General features: G+C 42.0%; 1 protein-coding gene across 1 annotated transcript in view; it reads left to right on the plus strand.

Annotated features, from left to right (window-relative positions):
* AGBL3 (AGBL carboxypeptidase 3) overlaps positions 1–20,357 on the plus strand; it is a 204,412-nt gene that overhangs the window by 102,679 nt on the left and 81,376 nt on the right. Inside the window, exons 6-7 of the mRNA XM_073621778.1 lie at positions 3,719–3,869; positions 9,103–9,885. Of these exons, the coding sequence (XP_073477879.1) occupies positions 3,719–3,869; positions 9,103–9,885 (934 nt within the window). The remainder of the gene's footprint in view (positions 1–3,718; positions 3,870–9,102; positions 9,886–20,357) is intronic.

Below are 20,357 nucleotides of genomic sequence, written 5' to 3' on the forward strand. Positions count from 1 at the left end.
CTGCTTCAGTGTGAAAGCCCTCGGGCTTTCACACTGAACAAACAGCGGAGGCTGTTTAGGGGCGGTTTGCAGGCGCTATTTTTAGTGCAATAATGCCCGCAAACCGCCCCAGTGTGAAAGGGGCCTTAGTCACCTGACAGGTCGCCCCTGTGTGAACCAGTACTTAAAGTTATTGTAACCATTTTTTTTTTCTTTTACTAACATGTTCTGTTCACCTGCTCTGTGCAGTGGTTTTGCACAGAGCAGCACCAATCCTCCTCTTTTCGGGTCCCCTGCAGGCACCCCCCCCCTCGAATTCCCTTATAACAGAGAGCTATGTCTGCTTTGTCTGTGCCAATGAAGATGGAGAGAAACAAGAGAGCCTCTGGTCTTGTGCACATTGCTGGATCGAGATTGGGCTTTATCAAGCTAATTAAATTTTTATTAAAACCTTTTCATTTTTATACCTTAAGCCTAGTACAAACTAATAGTTTTCTTTTGTTCAACCCAGCAGGGCTGAACGAAAAAAACCTGACAGCTTAGGAGAAGCCGCTGTACTAACAATCCAACGTTAGTACAGCGATCTTCCGTGCTGTGCTATTGTGTTCTGACAGGGGGACGGACCCCGGCCAGAAGACTCTGGTCAGCGCTCAGTCGGCAGACCTTTTTTGGTCACGGCCATTTGGCCGGCTTCTGTTGGACCGACTCCAGTACACATGGCCCGAAAACCTGGATTTTCCCTTTAAAGTGTCCAGCCAAAACTGTTTCTTTTTTAAGTTTTGTATAGAGTAGGGAAACTTTAGAAGCCCTGTTGGATTTTTATTACCATTATTGCAGATTTTCAGCTGCAAAAAAGCTCCTAAGTCGTATTTTTTCAAGCACGTGTAGTCGCGTCAATCGCTTCGGAATCGGCGTTCAATTGATTGGCCACAATATTCATTTATTCTGGCCATTGAAATAATAAAATGCTCAAGTGCTAAAAGCAGCTAGCGTTACTGTGCGTTTAGACATGCATAGTTGCCAACATTGCAAAAAAAATATGTGGGACACTTTTTTGGCTGTAGGCGGAGCCATACAATAATTAGGGGGTGGGGCATTCATTTGTAGGCGTGGCTTAGCAAAAAGTTACAGGTGTGGCGAAAAATGGGCGTGGCTTGTGTGAAAGCAGGCGTGGCTTAAATGGGCATGGCTCAAGAGGGTGTGGTTAGAGTCTGAGATGAATGAGGGATGGAGAAGGAAAGGGGGAGAGGGGAATGACGGGACAGCAGCCCCAGATCCTACACAATAGAAATATGTGTATTCTAGAAAGTTTAACAATCAGCAGATAAAGATACTCCAAACACCTGGTGCTATTGCTTCAATCATCCCGGCACCATGGTTGTTATGGTGTCAGGATGATTGAAGCGCATTATTTCTATTATTACATTGTAATATAAAATTAAATCATTCAACTCACCATAATGCCGAATCAGTGGGATCCCTGAGCGTGTCACCTGCCACGTCGCCTGCCACCAGCAGAGTCTGTCCTTGCATCAGGTGCCCCCGGCAGAGTCTGTCCTTGCATCAGGTGCCCCCGGCAGAGTCTGTCCTCGTATCAGGTGCTCCCGGCAGAGTCTGTATAGACCCCCTCAGTGCAGACCCCCTCCATCAGTGCAGACCCCCTCCATCAGTGCAGATCCCCTCCATCAGTGCAGACCCTCCCTTCTATTAGTGCAGACCCCCCCTCAGTGCAGCCCCCCCTTTATTAGTGCCGGCCCTTCCTCAGTGCAGCCCCCCCCTCTATTAGTGCAGCCCCCCTCTATTAGTGCAGCCCCCCCTCAGTGCAGCCCCCCCTCTATTAGTGCAGATCCCCCTAGGTGCAGCCCCCCCCTCAATTAGTGCAGCCTCCTCAGTACAGCCCCCCCCCTCTATTAATGCAGACCCCCCCCCCCGCTCAGTGCAGAAGCGGCCGGTGTTCTGCCTGCCGAGAAAGTTCCCCTCGGCAAGTATGGACCACCTGTACTGCGCATGCGCAGCGCTTGCGCAGTACGGGGCTGGGGAACTTTCGGCAAGACACGGCGACTGCGGCGCCGTTGTCTTCTGCTTCAGTGGAGAGGGGAGGGGCCATGCAGCTAAAGAAGCCGCTTCATTGGCTACACGGATTGAGCCCCCTTCCTCTCTCCAATACTCAACACTGTCACTAGGGGGAAGATCGAGCGGCGGCGCCGGCTGCCATTTTGCTGGAGCCAGCTGCTACAAAAAAAAAAATTCCCGATTTTCCTTATGGAAAATCCCGATTCGGGACAACCTCCAATCGGGACGAGGGTCCCAAAATCGGGATTGTCCCGGGAAAATCGTGACTGTTGGCAACTATGGACATGTGTACATACGTTTACCCGCGTTTAAACGCATCAGGCCTTGTTTATGCTCAAAAGCTCCTCTCCTGAACGCACAAGTGATGTGTTTTTTCTGCTTCTGAACTCCCCTGCCTCTAAACTCCTGTAAATGGACATAGGGGGTTCGTAAAGAAAGGCAAATCCACTTTGCACTGCAAGTGCACTTGAAAGTGCACTTGGAAGTGCAGTCGCTCTAAATCTAAGGGGTAGATCTGAAATGAGGGGAAGCTCTGCTGATTTATTCATCCAATCATGTGCTAGCTAAAATGCTAAAATTTTTTATTTTGCTTGCATGTCTCCCTCGGATCTACAGCGACTTTACTTCCAAGTGCACTTGCAGTGAAAAGTGGATTTGCCTTTCGTAAATAACCCCCATAGTGTGCATGGACACATAGAGGCTGATTTACTAAAGGCAAATAGACTGTGCACTCATTTTCCCCGGAGCTTAGTAAATAAGCAGAAGCTTTGTTGACTTCCATCATTCAATCATGTGCAAGCAAAAATGCTGTTTTTTTTTTTTTTCGTTTTTTTTTTTTTCTTGCACATGATTAGGTACTTTTTGCAAAGTGAAGCTTTGGGGTTGATTTACTAAAATCAAATACACCGTGCACTTTGCAAATGCAATTGCAATCTGCAAGTGCATTTGCTCCAGAGCTTAGTAAACGAGCAGAAGCTCTGCTGACTTCCATCATCCAATCCTGTGCAAGGTAAAGCTTTATATTGCAAAGAATACCCAATCACATGCAAGGAAAATGAAAAAAAAAACAGCATTTTTTGCTTGCACATGGTTGGATGATGGAAGTCAGCAGAGCTTCCCCTCGTTTACTAAGCTCTGGAGTAACTGCACTTGCAGAGGGCAACTGCTTGCAAAGTGCAGTCTATTTGCCTTTAGTAAATCAACCCAAAAGGGTTAACTCAGAGGTTCAAATGCCTGTAAAAGCAGCATTTTTTAATTCAAGTGTGCATGAGATCTAAGAGAGAGGAAATCTCTCTAATGGAGCTCTGGATAGCAATAAAACCCTGATAACATTTCTAATCCTTCCCAAACAATTCGAAATGGCCAAAAAAAATTTAGCTGGACATACACTTTAAAGTGCTTTACATTTAAAATGCCTTGTGTAGCAGTTATTAATGTTATGACGTGCACAGAGATCTTTCTGGCAGAATTGATCCTTCTTAGGCAGGCCAGGGAAATCAGTTCCTTCAGTAGTATTTATTAAGTATTGTGTTCTGTTATCCAGCTACGAGTATTTGAATGATCTTTGCCTGTCACCGTTTTCTTTTTGCTTTTCTCTCCCCTCTAGTTTCCCCTCTCATGTTTGTAACATTTATATAATTCACCGGCTTCTCTGTTTTCTTGGCAGGATGGAAGGAGCCATGTTTCGTGTGCTCCCGGGTAGGTGGGAATCGCAGTCCCCTGAAGCCGGTGTCTCCATGCGGCTGTGATAATTCGGACTCTGAGCTGGTGTTTGAGTCTAGATTTGAGAGTGGCAATCTGCTGAAAGCGGTCCAGGTGTAAGTGCATTCTGCTTGATTGTTGATTTAGCTCTGGTATGGTATGTCTCCACAAAGCCGATAGTAGGATATATAGTTTAATTTTACTGGATTCAAAATGACTCCATTTAAAGAGACCTGGTCATCCTGGCCATGCTGGACAAAGTGACTGTGTCTCTCCAACGTGGCCTCCTGACCCCTTTATACTCACCTTGCTTGCTCTCCCTCGCTGCACCTTCCTCCATTCCATCCAGCAGCACTACCCAGTGCTTCCTGGTGATTGGGTTTGGTTGTATTTTAGCACGTATTTTTGGATATAGGTTACAATTATAGTGTAGCTAAACTCAATTGGAATATATTGAAACTTACAAGTCTTTAGATGTGGTGTCTTCTTTAGTTTTCTTTTTACCTTTACGTTCACCTGGTGATCCTGCTAGTAACACACTTCCTGTTCAAGGGATACAAAATGCTCACTCACCCTTCTGAAGCTGGACAACAGAAGTGAGATAGAACTATGGAATCCCACCCTTCTCATGGTGTCGATAACATAGGTGGCATGGCTCTGTAGGTCTCAGAGACAGGTAAGAACATTGTAGCTGATAACAGTTAGCACAAGTCGTTTCCATCTCACAAGATTTCTGGCAGGTTCAAAAGGGAATTTTTTTCAGCTTATCAAGCAGATATAAAAATAATATTCAATGGTATATTTACCAGTCCAAAAGAGTCCAAAAACGTGAAATCCATTGTTAGGGTTTATATACACTTTAAAACTGTAATTCTGTTTAACTAAAAGCACAGTAGAGCTGTTTGACTCTGACCATTCATTGTGCAGTTGCTCCCCCTAGTGGTTAATCATATGATTGATTACTACTGGCTTAGCCAGAAAGTTAGTTAGTCGCACTCAGCTGTACTGTTTCTGTAATGCTGAAAATGTTTCTTCTTCAAGCCACTTCTTCCATTCTAATGAGTGTCTGAAACCTACCCGAGCACCTAATTTAATTACCAAGAAGCATAGTAAAGCCTGGTACACAGTAATAGTTTTTTTTTTCCGTCCAACCCAGTGGGTTGAACGAAAAAAGAACTGAAATCTCCGATTGGAGCCGGTGTACTAACAGTCCGACGTTTGTACAGCAATCTCCCCTGCTGAGCTGTTTTGTTCTGACCCCCCCTGCCAGAACACTACAGTCAGCCATTAGCTGAGAGTGCTGATTGTGAGCCGGTCGACTGCTGATTTCCCAGCATGCTCATCCGACAGAAGCTGGCCAAAGGGCCGGCTTCTGTCGGACCGGCTAGCGTACACACACACAGACTGAATATTGGCCGTTTTTTATTGAACCGGCCGATGTTTCCCGACATTCGGCCTTTGTGTACTAGGCATAAGGCAGATGTTGATTGCCTAAGAAGAGCATGGGAGGTATAAAAATTGTGGAACAACTGTGTTCTATTTTCATCATTTCATTCTTGGTGCCAGGAACTCTGCACAGGTGTCAAACATTTGACTCACATGACTGAGGGTTCTATTGAAGAAGTTTCATGGCTTCTCCAAGTCACTTCTTCATTTCTAATAAAGCAGCATTTATAGGTAGCATTGACACCTAATCCAATTACCAAGGAATGTGTCGAGGCAGATGTTGATTGTCCAAGTACAGAATGGGAGTTGTGATAACTGTGGAACCACCCTGTGATAGTTGCATGATTCCATCCCACATAAGTGTGAATCCTTCAATTCTGAAGGTGTGAATTGGGGTAAAGATGTTAAAACAGCATTGTATGGGGAAGCTGATGGTGTCAAAGGCCCCCACCTTTGTTGGGGAATGCTTACACTAGATTGATGTAGAGGGCCTGTTTTCTTTGTCCATATATTGGATAGAGAACAAATAGTTCACAAGAGTCGAGAAAGAGGTCATCTACATCAAATTAGTACAACTATCCCTGAACAGGGGAAAGGGCCTTCAACACCATCTGTTTTCTACATATTGTGCAGTTTTAACCTTGGATGACTGGATTAAGGCGTTTGTGCTACCTGTGTGGATATAAATGCAGGAGTAGCTTCCTGACACTCATTGGAACTGAAGACATGTCTTGGATAAGCTACCAAACGTCTTCATTATTACAGAACAAGTCCAGTTGAACGTGAGAACCTGCACAGACAGCTCTCTGATAAGTTTCTGCAGGCAAAATAAGGTACTGTTATTCCTTTGGTATAAATATATGGACTCCCTGGTGCGCAGAGTGATCGGTAACCGCAGAGCCTCTGTCCGGCATGAATACATAAGGGTGATGAGCCAGTCACGGGCACTTTTTTCCTTCTCTCAGAATGCTGTTAATTCCACACACTCACATCTTATGCAGTCAGGTCCATTTCAGAAATCTATTATCCACATTAGCATTTTTATTTTCTCAGCGGGAAAGCATTTTTTTTTCCCAAGCCAGTTGAGTTGCTGTCTGCTTTTTATAGAATAAATTGCCATAAATTCAGTTAGTAGCTGTGCATAATAATAGGATAACACACGCCCTCCACTCCAGAGGCTGACAGCACTCCCGCATGTCAGTGTGAACTCACGCCTTTTGTGATATCCATATTGTGTTTACTGCCTGCTGGAGGTGAGCTGCTGAGAACATTGCACGATAGGGGAGAACAATGAGAATTTGTTCAATCAGTGCTTGAGTTAAAAAGATATTATGAGGATAAGCTTCTAAGCTCAACTTTTAGTATAAAGGCATGAGCACAGAATGGACCAAATCAGCCTCCGTTAGAGAAGAAAGGACTTCTGGATAATGCCATTTGCACAAGCTAGGCCTGTAATTATATGCCCACCTCCACCACTGTTGCCCTTTGCTAATCCAGAACATTAACCCGTGGACAGTATTTTTTGGGATTCTGGGTCTGATCTCTATAGGATTCTAGAGATCTCATAATCAAAGTGGGCCAAGTAGCTGGCTGCTGATAAGCTGAGGTCCTCCTCCTATGTCTATTTCCCCACCCTACTATCAAGGGCCAATCAGAAGCAGCTGGGTGACATACAGAAAACCAAGTAGCTTGTAGAATCTCTCATAACTGCTTTATTTTAAAGAGAATTACGGTAATTACCACTGACTGGGGTTATGCAAGAATCAGAACATTCCGTCCTAAATCATTAACACAATATAGTACAGGCTATGGAAAGTCCTACAACAGAATCGGCGCAAAGCCTTCTTTAAACAGATGGTAGTCACATGTCTCATTTCATCACATATCCCAAAAATAGAAACATTTCCATTTTTTCTACTCCCAGGGATTCCATTTGCCTCAGCATATTCCTTTGGCCGTATCGCTGCTGTGGAATATGGGGGGGAACCCCTGCCCCCTGAGGACACCAATATTTAGTTCACACTTTCAGATTTTCTTGAAGCCCACTTTCTGACCCCAAGACAGATTTTCCACCGGCTCAATTACTCAGTGCTATTTAAAATCGCAAGTTTTTAACATGGGTTAACAAAGCATTGTAAAACTATCTCACCATCCAATTGCATGTAAGTGTTAAACTACAATACTATAAGTATGTAATTTTTTTGTAATCCTACATGTTTTTAGTAATGTATTGATCATGTACCTTTAAATTACACCATAGATGAACCCTTCTTACTTCTGCACCCCTGAAGAAGGATTAGACTATATATCGAAACGCATTGGGTGTGAGGAGGTTTCTTTCAAATATATTTTATGTATGGTGATATAAACGCAATGTTCAGAGATATCATTGTTTCGCTACAATTTTTTAATGTTGTTTTTTCATGAATAAAATTTCTTTACTACTATGATATTTTGTATACTCTGTCATACTCCGTTTTTTTATATATGATGCAATTGAGTGCCTAAAAAGTCCACCTAGGGGAACCCCCTTTTCTTTTCTGTCATAAATATCGGATGTGGCACATACCCTCAACATAGGTCAGCCAGTCTCCTCTTCTTTTGCATATCCCAAAAATAAGGGGATTTTTCCTCATTTCAAGATAGTGGGTAGAGCCATGCAAATCATGACCATCTACCCTGTCACCAGTGAGGCTCTTAACCTGTCTAAAAGGGTTAATCCCTTGTGACAGATTGAAAAAAGTTTTTCAATCTTCACTGGTTAAAGAGGTGTCATACTGGCACTGAGCCAAGGAACATTGGTAAACTGAAAGAGGGAAGTGCTCAGATGGCATAATTACCCTGAACAATTGCTGGCACCAGAGGAAGTATGCATTCTGAAAAGGATTTAAATATTGATCGACTGATTTGCTAAACCTCTTAAAATATTAGGTGCTACCATAGGGCAATTGCCCTCTCTCCACTTTTTTGGCAAAGACGCTCCCCATTAAACTCCTTGATGGGTCTAGGGGATCAATTGGAACCAAGATCACTTTGAAAGGTGGTAAATCTTAAATAACAAGGTCCTACAAAAACTCCAGAAGAAGCCACGTTTGTGGTGAAACTTGTAGAGGCAATCACACTTTTGTACCTTGACCATTGGGTTGATATGGCCCGAATTTTATAAATTGTTTTATATTATTTTTGTAATAAAATTTCTATATTTTTTGTAAATTTGATTTTGATTGATTTTTCCGCACCTTAAAACGCCAATCCTTTGCTCTCTGGGTATACACTGTTTTGTCATGCAAATCATTTGTTTCCGCCCCTTTCCATACACTGCACTGATGATGGCCAAAAAGCCTTGAACAGTTGTTTGCTGTATGGAATAAATGGCTTCATATTATTAGACCATATTTGCACCATACACCATCAGTTCTAGATGTGATTTGGTCATTTTTGGACCCCTGAGACACGTTGACTACTTTTTAGATTGTCCCCCTGACTTTTTACGTTTAGAATACATTATACTACAAGCTAAGGAGATTGTGGAGGTCCTCTGGGGTGTAAAAGTCGCCTGCCCAGGAGCCAGATTACTTACACCAATACTTGATAGTAATACTAATAAAAATACTCTTATGGTTTTAGCTCCATTTTTGCACTTTTCTCTGTGTATGAGGTCTGGCAGCAACTGGATAAACAGTGACAGCTAACATTCAGAAGGAGATCGGGTATCTTTTAAAATCTTTTACATAATTTTAAAACAGTGAATCTGATGTACACCAAACATTCACTGCACATGAATCTTCTAGGTGCATGTGTTTTAAATTACAGAAATTGATTCACCACTAGTAAATGTTTGGTAAAAGACACATTCACTGACCCTTAAAATTGTCTGTACTTTTTGTTTGTGTTTTCTTAAAGGGGTAAACATGAGTATGAGCTGACCCTTCGTACTGACCTCTACACGGACCGGCACACCCAGTGGTATTATTTCCGAGTGACAAACATGAGAGCTGGCATTCTGTACCGCTTTACTATCATCAACTTCATGAAACCAACCAGCCTCTACAACCATGGCATGAGACCTCTTATGTATTCTGAAAAAGAGGCAACTACAAGACAGATAGGATGGCAGAGAATCGGGGATGAGATCAAGTACTACAAGAACAACTATGGTCAGGGTGGACAATCCTATTACTCCTTGTCCTGGACCTTCAGGTTCCCACACAGTAGAGATGTTTGTTATTTTGCCCATTGTTACCCATACACCTATTCCAACCTTCAGGATTACTTGGCTGGGATTGCCAGTGACCCAGAACGCTCTAAGTACTGCAAGATGCGGGTCTTGTGTCATTCGTTGGCCGGGAATATTGTCTATGTGTTAACTATCACCAGCCCTTCCCCAGCTGCCAAGGGATGCAAAAAGAAAAAGGCTGTGATTTTAACAGCCAGAGTTCACCCAGGTGAGACCAACAGTTCCTGGGTGATGAAAGGATTCCTAGACTATATCCTAAGCTCCCAAATTGATGCTCAGCTGCTAAGGGACACCTTTGTCTTTAAAGTGGTGCCCATGTTAAATCCAGATGGAGTGATTGTAGGCAACTACCGTTGCTCCCTTACTGGTCGAGACCTCAATCGAAACTACAAGTCTAGGTTGAAAGACTCTTTCCCATCCATATGGTTCACTCGTAACATGATTAAACGGTAAGAGACAAATTCCTTCACAAATATATGATTGCTAACAACTTTATTACTCAAAGGTTATTTGGCTCAATTGAGTGTGTCCAAGATGACGGTCTCACCTTCTAAGTATGTTAAAGTCGATGTAAACCCTCAACTTGTAAAACAACCCATTCAATTTAAAATAGAAATGAAAGTCCAAATATTTGTGTGTATATACTGTATGTAAAAAAAACTTTATAAACACCTTTTTTTTTTATAAGTGATCACATACTCTCTGTTCTCTGCTGCATAAGAAACTTAGAAAGCTCAGGGAGGGGAAACAGCAGAACAGTGATCTTCCCATCCCAACACAAATGAAATTAAAATTAAATGTTTCCTATATAATTGATATTATTTCAGTGAGGACATCAAGCGGGCTCCACAGTACTGCTGAATAACATCCAGTAATGTAAAGATGTACTGGATCAAGAGGGAAATTCAAATGTTTTGAACTTGCAAAGACTTAAAGTGGAGCTAAAGGGTGAATACTTACCTGCCCAACAGTCCCTTGCTGACACCAGCATTTTCCTCTGAGTGCTGGTTTTCAGGTCTCTTCAATGGCCATCAAGGGATGATGATGTCATCCTGGAAAAGAGAGTCCTGCCTGGCACTGTAAGCTGCATGCACAGCTCATTTTACAGCACTGGAGAAGACAGTGAGCAGGCACGTAAGGGCATATTATTGCTGGAAAGACAGTGCATGTTTCTTCTGCAATACAAATCTTACTGCTTGCCGTTTCTTCAGTGCAACTTTAAATAGTACACTGAGAATATATCAGAATGACAGTTTGGGTGACAGTTCAGGGGACATCCTTTATGTACTCTATACATTATAGTTTCCCTTCTTAGCTTGCTTTACATGGATTGAAATTCGAGTTCAGCAGCGACCGGCCCAATTTTGATCCATTTATTGGCAGGCTGGTTGTATAGAAGTTGGCCTACTGATTGATTTTTGTACAACCACCCTGTTGGGTTTTTCCCAGTTGATCAGTGCAGGTGGCACTAATCATTGTATTCTGAAGTCTTTCCACTGTCAGAATACAATAACTTAGTGGGAGAATCAGGTCATCTTTTTTTCATTCAACCTACAATGGATTAACGCATGCCCTTCCTTATTCTGCATGCGTATACTGAAAAGTTTTATGTTACCAATTTGTGTAGAAATCGGAGTTATGTTTTTGTCTATGCAGGGCTGCAGAATGGTCACAAGGCTAGTCTAGGAGAATTAAACATCATATATGTATTTCATCTCCTCATTTAGCTATGTACTTGTAATTCTATTTTCAGTAACTTTACATGTCTGCATGAGTAAATTCCTGACAAGTTGCAATACTCAAAGTATAAGCATTACAAAAAAAGCTTTACCATTTATAAGCCATCCTTGAGCTCAATTCAGGTGACTTTGTCTAGGCTGCAATGATATTGTTAGTCTGCTGCAGGCAGGAAAAGCATATGCTCAGTCTTCTCTCTCCTAGTATTTAGGTTGCAACACTGTAAAGCGGCCCATAAATGACTCGATTTTCTTTCCTTTCACCATGGGTAGAAGGAAAGAAAATTGCTTGACTTGCTTAAATGCCTCCGGCAGCGCTATTGTGTTCTACCAGCAGTGGGATGCTTTGGGAGCTATAGCTGCCTGCAGTAAATGTATGTAAAAAAATCCAACCAGCTGGTTGTACCCAACTCAAATTGATGGATTGATTGGAGTACAATCAGCCTGCCCATACATGGATTAAATCTCGTCCAAACCCTGCTGAACTGGCCAAATTTTGATCCATGTGTGGCCGGCTTAACATTGCAGCAAGTCATTAGGTGAGAAGCTGCAGCAATTGCTGATCTGTGTCAGACATTGGTGAACACAGCCAAGAATCGCAAAGGCTCCAGAATGTACATGACTGTGTCATCTCTGAGCCATCTCTGTTTAGGAAGTAGATGCCATCTTTCTGTAGACAAAAGCAGATGGAGGCATTGTTAGAAGGGGAACTGTGATCTTTGTGAGAGGTAATACATAACTGGAAGTATTACACGTACACATTACATAGCGTACTGCAATTAGCATGAAAAAAAATCTGATGCTAGGTGAACTTTAAAGAGAATCTGTCATCTTTACACCTTTGCAGCATTCAACATCCAGTGTGCTTTGCATTTGAAGGCAAAGCATTCCTTCTTTCTTTTGAGGGTCCCTTTAAAGTCCCACTAAGCTTCATACAAATTCAGCAATTTTTAATGTGCTGGCTCTGGGGTGGTAATATCATCAGCAGAGGAGCAGCATATAGCTTCAAGGTTCCATAGCCAGCATGAGGCCTATTCTCATTGGAGTTGGAGGAGTTGTGTAGAGATGGCTAGGACTTTACAACACCCCCTACTTTGCAGAGGGGGTCCAGAGGTACACTTCTTCAGGGTTGCAGTTCTTTTTAAACCCAAACTTCACAAAGCCTAAAAATGAACCGAACCCGTGTAGTGTGGGCACAGACCCACTGCAAGGGAGAACTGCTCAGTTAGGACTAGGGGGAATGGAAAAGTAGATTTACTTACCTGATCCTCCTCCTAAAGGCTCCACTATGCTGCTAGACTGATCCATCCAACTTCTTCACCCCTGTGCAGCAGGCTAAGGTGCTGACATCAACAAGGCCAATGCAAAGTCCATAGCCCTGAACTGGACATGATGCAGAAAAACAGTCCACTGCGAGAGCATGATGGAGCGCCATCTCCCAGGGAGGGTTGGGTAGGTAAAATCGCTTTTACCTCCCCTAGACTAAATGAGCAGTTAACCCTTGCAGTGTCTTTTCCTGGCGTTCAGCTTTAATGAATGAGGATAAGCTTGGTGCCCCATGGTCCTCCTCAGTTCTGTTCATACCTTCTATACCTGCAGCCAGCTCTGCTTTATAGCAACAGGGAAACTTCATTTAAATTCTGAGCCTCTATAGCAGCCACAGTCTTCTCGCTCACAGTCCTCGCCATTGTTGGGCAATAGAAGAGACTTTTGCAACCCTTTATGCATGAAATCATAGATAATAATCATTATTATTTTGTTATTAGCTGCTAGCACCCGAGAGATCGAATCTCTGCCTATGTACCTTCCACTCGAACTGCTTACATCTCCCAGCGCCAGGCTGATTAGCTTTAATGGCCTGTCTGCCGCTGTCAGTCATTCTGAAGTCGGCTGGCATTTATCACAGCATAGCTTATATTATCTGATAAGGTCTGGCAAAAAAAGTGTATTTTTTTTTTTTACTTTATAACTGCAGTGCCAAAATGCTGTGCGTGCTTAATACCATGTCTTGATTTTTGGTGCCCTCTAGTGGCAGTAGCTCTAGCTCCTTTTTTTTAAGGGTGTAAACTTCACTTTTGTGGAATAAAATGAATCCATTCTGGAGTTGGTTGTAAAATTGCAAAAATGTATTTTCGATTGCTGTACCTGCTTCTGTTCTGTAAATACTGAGACAAGTCATATCAGTGTAATTGCTAAGAGTAATGCCCCGTACGCACTTTGTCGGACTTTGTTTGGACATTCCGACAACAAAATCCTAGGATTTTTTCCGACGGATGTTGGCTCAAACTTGTCTTGCATACACACAGTCACACAAAGTTGTCGGAAAATCCGATCGTTCTGAACGCGGTGATGTAAAACACGTACGTCGGGACTATAAACGGGGCAGTGGCCAATAGCTTTCATCTCTTTATTTATTCTGCGCATGCGTGGCACTTTGTCCGTCGGATTTGTGTACACACAATCGGAATTTCCGACAAAGGATTTTGTTGTCGGAAAATTTCATATCCTGCTCTCAAACTTTGTGTGTCTGAAAATCCAATGGAAAATGTGTGATGGAGCCTACACACGGTCGGAATTTCCGACAACAAGGTCCTATTACACATTTTCCATCGGAAAATCCGACCGTGTGTACAGGGCATTACAAATGCTAGGTAGGAGAGTCTGTCAGAAACAGTTACGTAGGATTGGAAAAAGACGCGTGTTCATCAAGTTCCACAATAGACACTAATTAATTAAACACCTACGTCCACAAAACCTTAAACCTGAACTTGATCCAGAAGAAGGGGAAAAAAATCATATATATAGCGTGATTTAATTTTCTCCAACAGGGAATTTTTTTTATTTTGGTTTAGAAAGGCTTGAACTAAATAGACTTTATTTCAACCAGACTATTCACAGCACTTCACTTTTTCCACATTTTGTTACGTTACAGCCTTATTCCAAAATGGATTAAATGTATTTTTTCCCTTAAAATTCTACAAACAATACCCCATAATGACAACATGAAAGAAGTTTGTTTGAAATCAAATTTATTAAAAATAGAAAGCAAAAAAAAAATCCCATGTACATAAGTATTCACAACCTTTGCTCAATATTTTGTTGAGGCACCTTCAGCACCATTTACAGCCTCAAGTTTTTTTGAGTATGATGCTACAAGCTTGGCACACCTACTTTTTGGCAATTTCTCCCATTATTCTATGCAGTACCCCTCAAGCTCCATCAGGTTAGATGGGGAGCGTCAGTGCACAGCCATTTTCAGATCTCTCCAGAGATGTTCAAACGGGTTCAAGTCTGTGCTCTGGCTGGGCCACTCAACGACATTGACAGAGTTGTCCCATAGCTACTCCTTTGTTATCTTGGCTGTGTGCTTAGGGTTGTTGTCCTGTTGGAAGATGAAACTTCACCCCAGTCTGGGGTCCAGAGCGCTCTGGACCAGATTTTCATTAAGGATGTCCCATTCATCTTTCCCTCAATCCGGACTAGTCTCCCAGTTCCTGCCACTGAAAAACATCCTCACAGCATGATGCTGCCACCAACATGCTTCACTGTAGGGATGTATTGGCCAGGTGATTAGCCATGCCTAGTTTCCTCCAGACAATACACTTGCCATTCAGGCTAAAGAGTTCAGTCTGTGTTTCATCAGACCAGAGAATTTGTTTCTCACGGTCTGAGATTCCTTCAGGTGCCTTTTGGCAAACTCCAGGTGGACTGTCATGTGCATTTTACAGAGGAGTAGCTTCCGTCCGGCCACTCCACCATACAGGCCTGATTGGTGTAGTGCTGCAGAGATGGCTGTTTTTCTGGAAGGTTCTCCTCTCTCCACAGACAATTGTCTACAGACAATTCCTTTGACTTCATGGCTTGGTTTGTGCTCTGACATGCACTGTTAACTGTGGGACCTTGTATAGACAGGTGTGTGCCTTTCCAAATCATGTCCAATCAACTGAATTTACCACAGGTGGACTCCAATCAAGTTGTAGAAACATCTCAAGGACGATCAGTGGAAACAGGATGCATCTGAGCTCAGTTTTGAGTGTCATGGCAAAGGCTGTGAATACTTATGTACATGTGATTTTTTTTATTTTATTTTTTTATTTTTACTAAATTTGCAAAGATTTCAAACAAACTTCTTTCACGTTGTCAGTATGGGGTATTGTTTGTAGAATTTTGGGGAAATTAATTAATTTATTCCATCTTGGAATAAGGCTATAACATAACAAAATGTGGAAAAAGTGAAGCGCTGTGAATACTTTCCGCATTCACTGTATGTAACTACGAATATTCCCTGGATCAACAGTTTAGTGTTATTTCTTATAACTAAAGGCAAAGTTTTTTTTTAAGCTTTGGATAGAGGGGAGAGGGATTAGAACCCCTGTCAGTTTTTATTGCTGTCTGTGCCCTATTATGGAGATTCACCTTCTTTATTTGTCTTGTTTACCATTATCATTGAAAGTGAAAGTAAATCCCATATTTTGAGTTGTTCCCAGAAAAGTAATAGAGGGGGAATCTGGCAATGGGGACACTAGTTCTGGAGGGCCCCAAGGGATTCCCTTTATTTGCAGGGATTTTCTCTCACTTCCCATTTGTTTTCTTTCTCTTTATATGGGTCCCAGCAATTAAAAAATAAAAAGGAACTCTAATTATTTTCAGTCTGCAGCTGTCTCCAGCAGTACCTCTCTTTCACCACAAGATGTCCTCAGTCTTGCAGCTTGCTTGACACCCAGCATCATTCAGCTCGATGTAACTTTGAATGCAGGGTGTCATGGGCCCACCCCCTGAAGGGGAGCCTTAGCAGCACCTTTCATTCATAGTATATTGATGCAGAGAGCAGTGTCATCACATCATCTGAAAGAACCACCACTGCTGGGAGAAAACTGAAAAAAGGAAAAAGGACTGAGTGCATCACATCTTAAGACTTCAGAATAAAGGTAAGTATATTTTAAAAAAATCCAAACGTAGTGCTGCCGGGGAGAACTAAGCCTGAAGTTGGGCTTTCATTTTTCTCGCTGTGTAAAAAACATTTGAGCGAGCGTTACATCTGACAGTGCTGTCAGTGAGAATCCACACCAGCCGCCTTTAAAGCTAGAGCAGGTTCTAGGCATTGGGGAAATGAGAAGTCCACGGACAGATAATGGGCCTATTTAATCTGATACAACAGACAGAATTGATTGTAATAAGGAGCGCAGTCATTTTCCCAGCTTGCATTACAACTTGCGCAGTTATCATCTGGTAAAAATATCTTTGGCTGGCAGATCTATATCGAACATATTATGCTTAATGCATTTAGTGCTGACTCGGGGAAAGCTAAATATTACCGTTGGCTAACCATTTCTGAAATGTAATGTGCGTAAAGTGAGACTTAGCCGGAAATTATATAATTAACTTGTATATGAGAAAGAAGCCTACAGCAGCGCTTTTCTTTCAATATTATAAAGTTGTGTTACCTTAAAGGAATAGTTCACCTTTACCAAAAAACTGCTCATGCAGGTAAGGGGTGTCTAGAAAAAAAAAAAACTGTGCAGCTTTGACTAAAGTTTAATAATGCTCTTCCTATAGGCCGTTTATGTACCACCTGAGGCCTGATTGAAAAAATCTCAGAGATGGCTTCCTGCCTCGTTGCTAGGATGTTCGTTGCTAAGACACTCCCAGCTGTTACTGTTAACCCCCATCATCACAGGAGCGAGCTTTCAGACGCTAAGCAGCCGATGTGAAACCTCCCCTAGATTAAATGAGAATTTAAAGATGAATTCCAGACATGGTATATTTTTACAGTTGTATTGGTCCAGCTTTGACCATAGTATCAATTTACGGTATGTATCGTAACTGGCCGATGCTCCTAAAAGCTGGAAATCACTAAAGTAGACTACAGTAATTTTCAGCTTCCAGGGGCATTGGCCAGGTATGGTATATACAAGCTGGACCAATGTAACTATGTAAAAATATACCATGTCTTAAACTTATCTTTAGAGCCGTTCACACTAGGACGACTTGTCATGGGGACTTAGTCGCCTGACAAGTCGTCCTAGTGTGAACCAGCTCTTAGATGCTCGCTTAGTCTGAGGTTTCACCTAGCCGACTCCTTACCTTATCCACTGCCTTCTGGGCAGCAGGCACTCTCCTCTGGTCTCCAACACTCCTAGGTTGTGGGTGGGTCTTCAACAGCCTCAGGTACAATGTAGGACCGCTGGTAGTGAAGTTTCTTGCCTGACTAGCTTTAAAGGGGCGATCTTGCAAAAATGATTGAGGACACAGCCTGTTATCCTAGTGCCTCTACATTTCACCCCAGCTCTGCTTCTTGGATCGCAGGACTAACTGAACAGAATATTAAGGACCCCTTCAGACTTTTGTGACCAGTTGCAGTACGTAACCACACATGCAAAACTATGTACAAAAACCACTTTAAGTTTTAACATTTTATCATTATTTCCAAAGTAATTTTCAATATATTTCAATCTTCATCTTTCATTAGGAAAAACTCTGGTGATCCTGCCAGGAAAGTGCTTATTAAGGCCCTTCTTGTTTTAGGGTGACAACACTGTCCCTGTCTCCCAGTTGTGCCCCTTTGTTGTCACACCATCACATGGACCTCTGGTGGAGACTACAAGTGGTTGTTTCAACAGATTATGCAGAATGATCAATATATGAACAGATGTTGTGAAAATAGTGTTAGTCAGAAGCAGGTTCAGTTGTATTTGTATATTATGACTAGGGTTGCACTGATACTAGTATCGGTATTGGTGCTGATACCGAATATTTGCACAAGTATCGGCACTCATGCAAATGCATCGATACCTGAAACCGATACTTTCAGGCTCAGTTCTTTGAGCTGTCAGTGGGTCTCCCCTGTTGACAGCTAAAGTGTTAAAGAAGTCTGGTAATTGGAGCTATAAAAAAAAAAAGCAGCTAGCAATGTTTATTAACCACTTAAAGTGGTGTTCCGGCCGAAATTATACTTTTTAAATAAAAATACCCCTATAATACACAAGCTTAATGTATTCTAGTAAAGTTAGTCTGTAAACTAAGGTCTGTTTTGTTAGTTTATAGCAGTAGTTTGTTATTTTATAAACTTACAACAGGCCGTGGCCATCTTAAGTGTGGGCATCTGAAGCCAGACTGTATTTCTTCCTGGATCTCATCCTTGCAGATTTCGCACATGCTCAGTGCAGCACAAGCAGTGTAATAGGTTTCAGGTCAGGTTTCCATAGCAGAGGAATTTGCCGCCCCTTCCCAGAAGGCATTGCAAACAGGAAAGGATGCGATGGGCCGCGGCCAGGGAGGAGGAAGTGAAAAATGAATACAGCAGATATACAGTATAATAAACAGAAAACCGCTCTAAATGATATAAACACTAAAGAAAATGTGTAATCCTTAGTATAGTCCGTGTAGTCCCATATAAATGTCCACAACAAATGAAGGAGGTAGACCAATCATAAGAGAATAACGTGAAAGTTCATCCGAAGTGATAAATGTTGAAACCACAATAGAACTGAAAAAACACCAAGATATTGCGCTTACCGGAAGTAAGCCAAATAGAGGCAAGTGGCTTGAACCCAGCCTGGGCCTTTGGATGGGCGATCCGGGTGATGCAGGATAAATCGCACTCGTACCGTGTATTCAGTCCATGGAGATTTATTCAAAAATATATGGTAAAAACATAGCGTAATACTGATAATGTAAAATACTCCAAATACAAATAATAAGTGCAACACTCAACAAAACTAATCATGTGTGATCATATATCATCCAATGTCGGCACAACAATTAAGGATGGTAGATGAGTGTCATGCAATCATGCAAGGTTTATCTTAGGGTGAGTAGGTGAAGAAAAATAAAAATAAAAAACAAAAAACAGCACCCAGAAACTGCTTCCCAGATGGGATAAAAAGCAAGTATGCACCAAATCACCCAGAGAAGAAAAAAGGAACCCTCTAGGTGTACCACATCACATGCACAAAATGCTTACCAGATGGTAAATTTATATGAGCAAAAATCCACACAGCCAAACGTGTAAAACACAGAATAAAACTGCAGCAGCGAACCTAGGGGAAGTCCTGCTTACCAGACATCCAGATAAGGTGGGCAGATGTGATGGAGCGCAGACAGGCTCCTAACAGGAACGGCGTAGACACGTCCTGGCCAATCAAGCCCAAGCTCAGCAGTGCATATAAGGTAAAAACAGCCAATAGTGTAATACCGTAAAATCTAGTTTATTAAGATAGAGTAACAATTACACAAGATGAAGATAAAAGACGAAAAATAGAGCCGGCCGGCACTCAAACACACTCCCGTCCTCACAGGGCAAACGTGGTGACGTCAGCACGTCCCTCCCAGACGCGTTTCGTCACACGCTGACGTGGGTGCTGAGAAAAAAAATTAAAAATATCCAATTCGTTTACAGTGCACAGTTTAGTGAGGGATGCTGAAGAGTTGTAAAAGTGGGTGGAACTCCACTTTAAGGACTGAGCCTCTTTCTGAGATTTGTTTACAAGTTAAAAACAGCTTTTTTTGCTAGAAAATTACTTAAAACCCCCAAATATTATACATTTTTTTTCTAACACCCCAGAGAATAAAATGGCGGTCGTTGCAATACTTTCTGTCACACTGTATTTGCGCAGCGGTCTTACAAGCGCACTTTTTTTGGAAAAAATAACTTTTTTGAATTAAAAAATAAGACAACAGTAAAGATAGCCCAATTTTTTTATATTGTGAAAGATAATGTTACGCCAAGTAAATTGATACCCAACATGTCATGCTTCAAAATTGCGCCCGCTCCTGGAATGGCGACAAACTTTTACCCTTAAAAATCTCAATAGGCGACGTTTAAAAAATTCTACAGGTTGCATGTTTTAAGTTACAGAGGAGTTCTAGAGCTAGAATTATTACTCTCGCTCTACCGATTGCGACGATACCTCACGTGTGGTTTGAACAACATTTTTATATGCGGGTGCTAGTCACGTATGCGTTGGCTTCTGCACGCGAGCTCGTCGGGACAGGGCGCGTTTGAAATGGTTTTTTTTTTTATTTATTTTACTTTTTTTTTTTTGGAAAAAAAAATTTCCAAAAAAGAAGAAAAAAAAAAAGAAAAACTAAAGCAATGTCCCATAGTGATCAATGAGAAAATCCATAGGTAATATGCCTCCACAGGAGAAGAAGTGAATTGCAGGAAACAAAAGCTGTGACACCAA

The sequence above is a fragment of the Aquarana catesbeiana genome, linkage group LG03, assembly GCF_042186555.1.
Source record: "Aquarana catesbeiana isolate 2022-GZ linkage group LG03, ASM4218655v1, whole genome shotgun sequence".
Taxonomy (NCBI): Eukaryota; Metazoa; Chordata; class Amphibia; order Anura; family Ranidae; genus Aquarana; species Aquarana catesbeiana.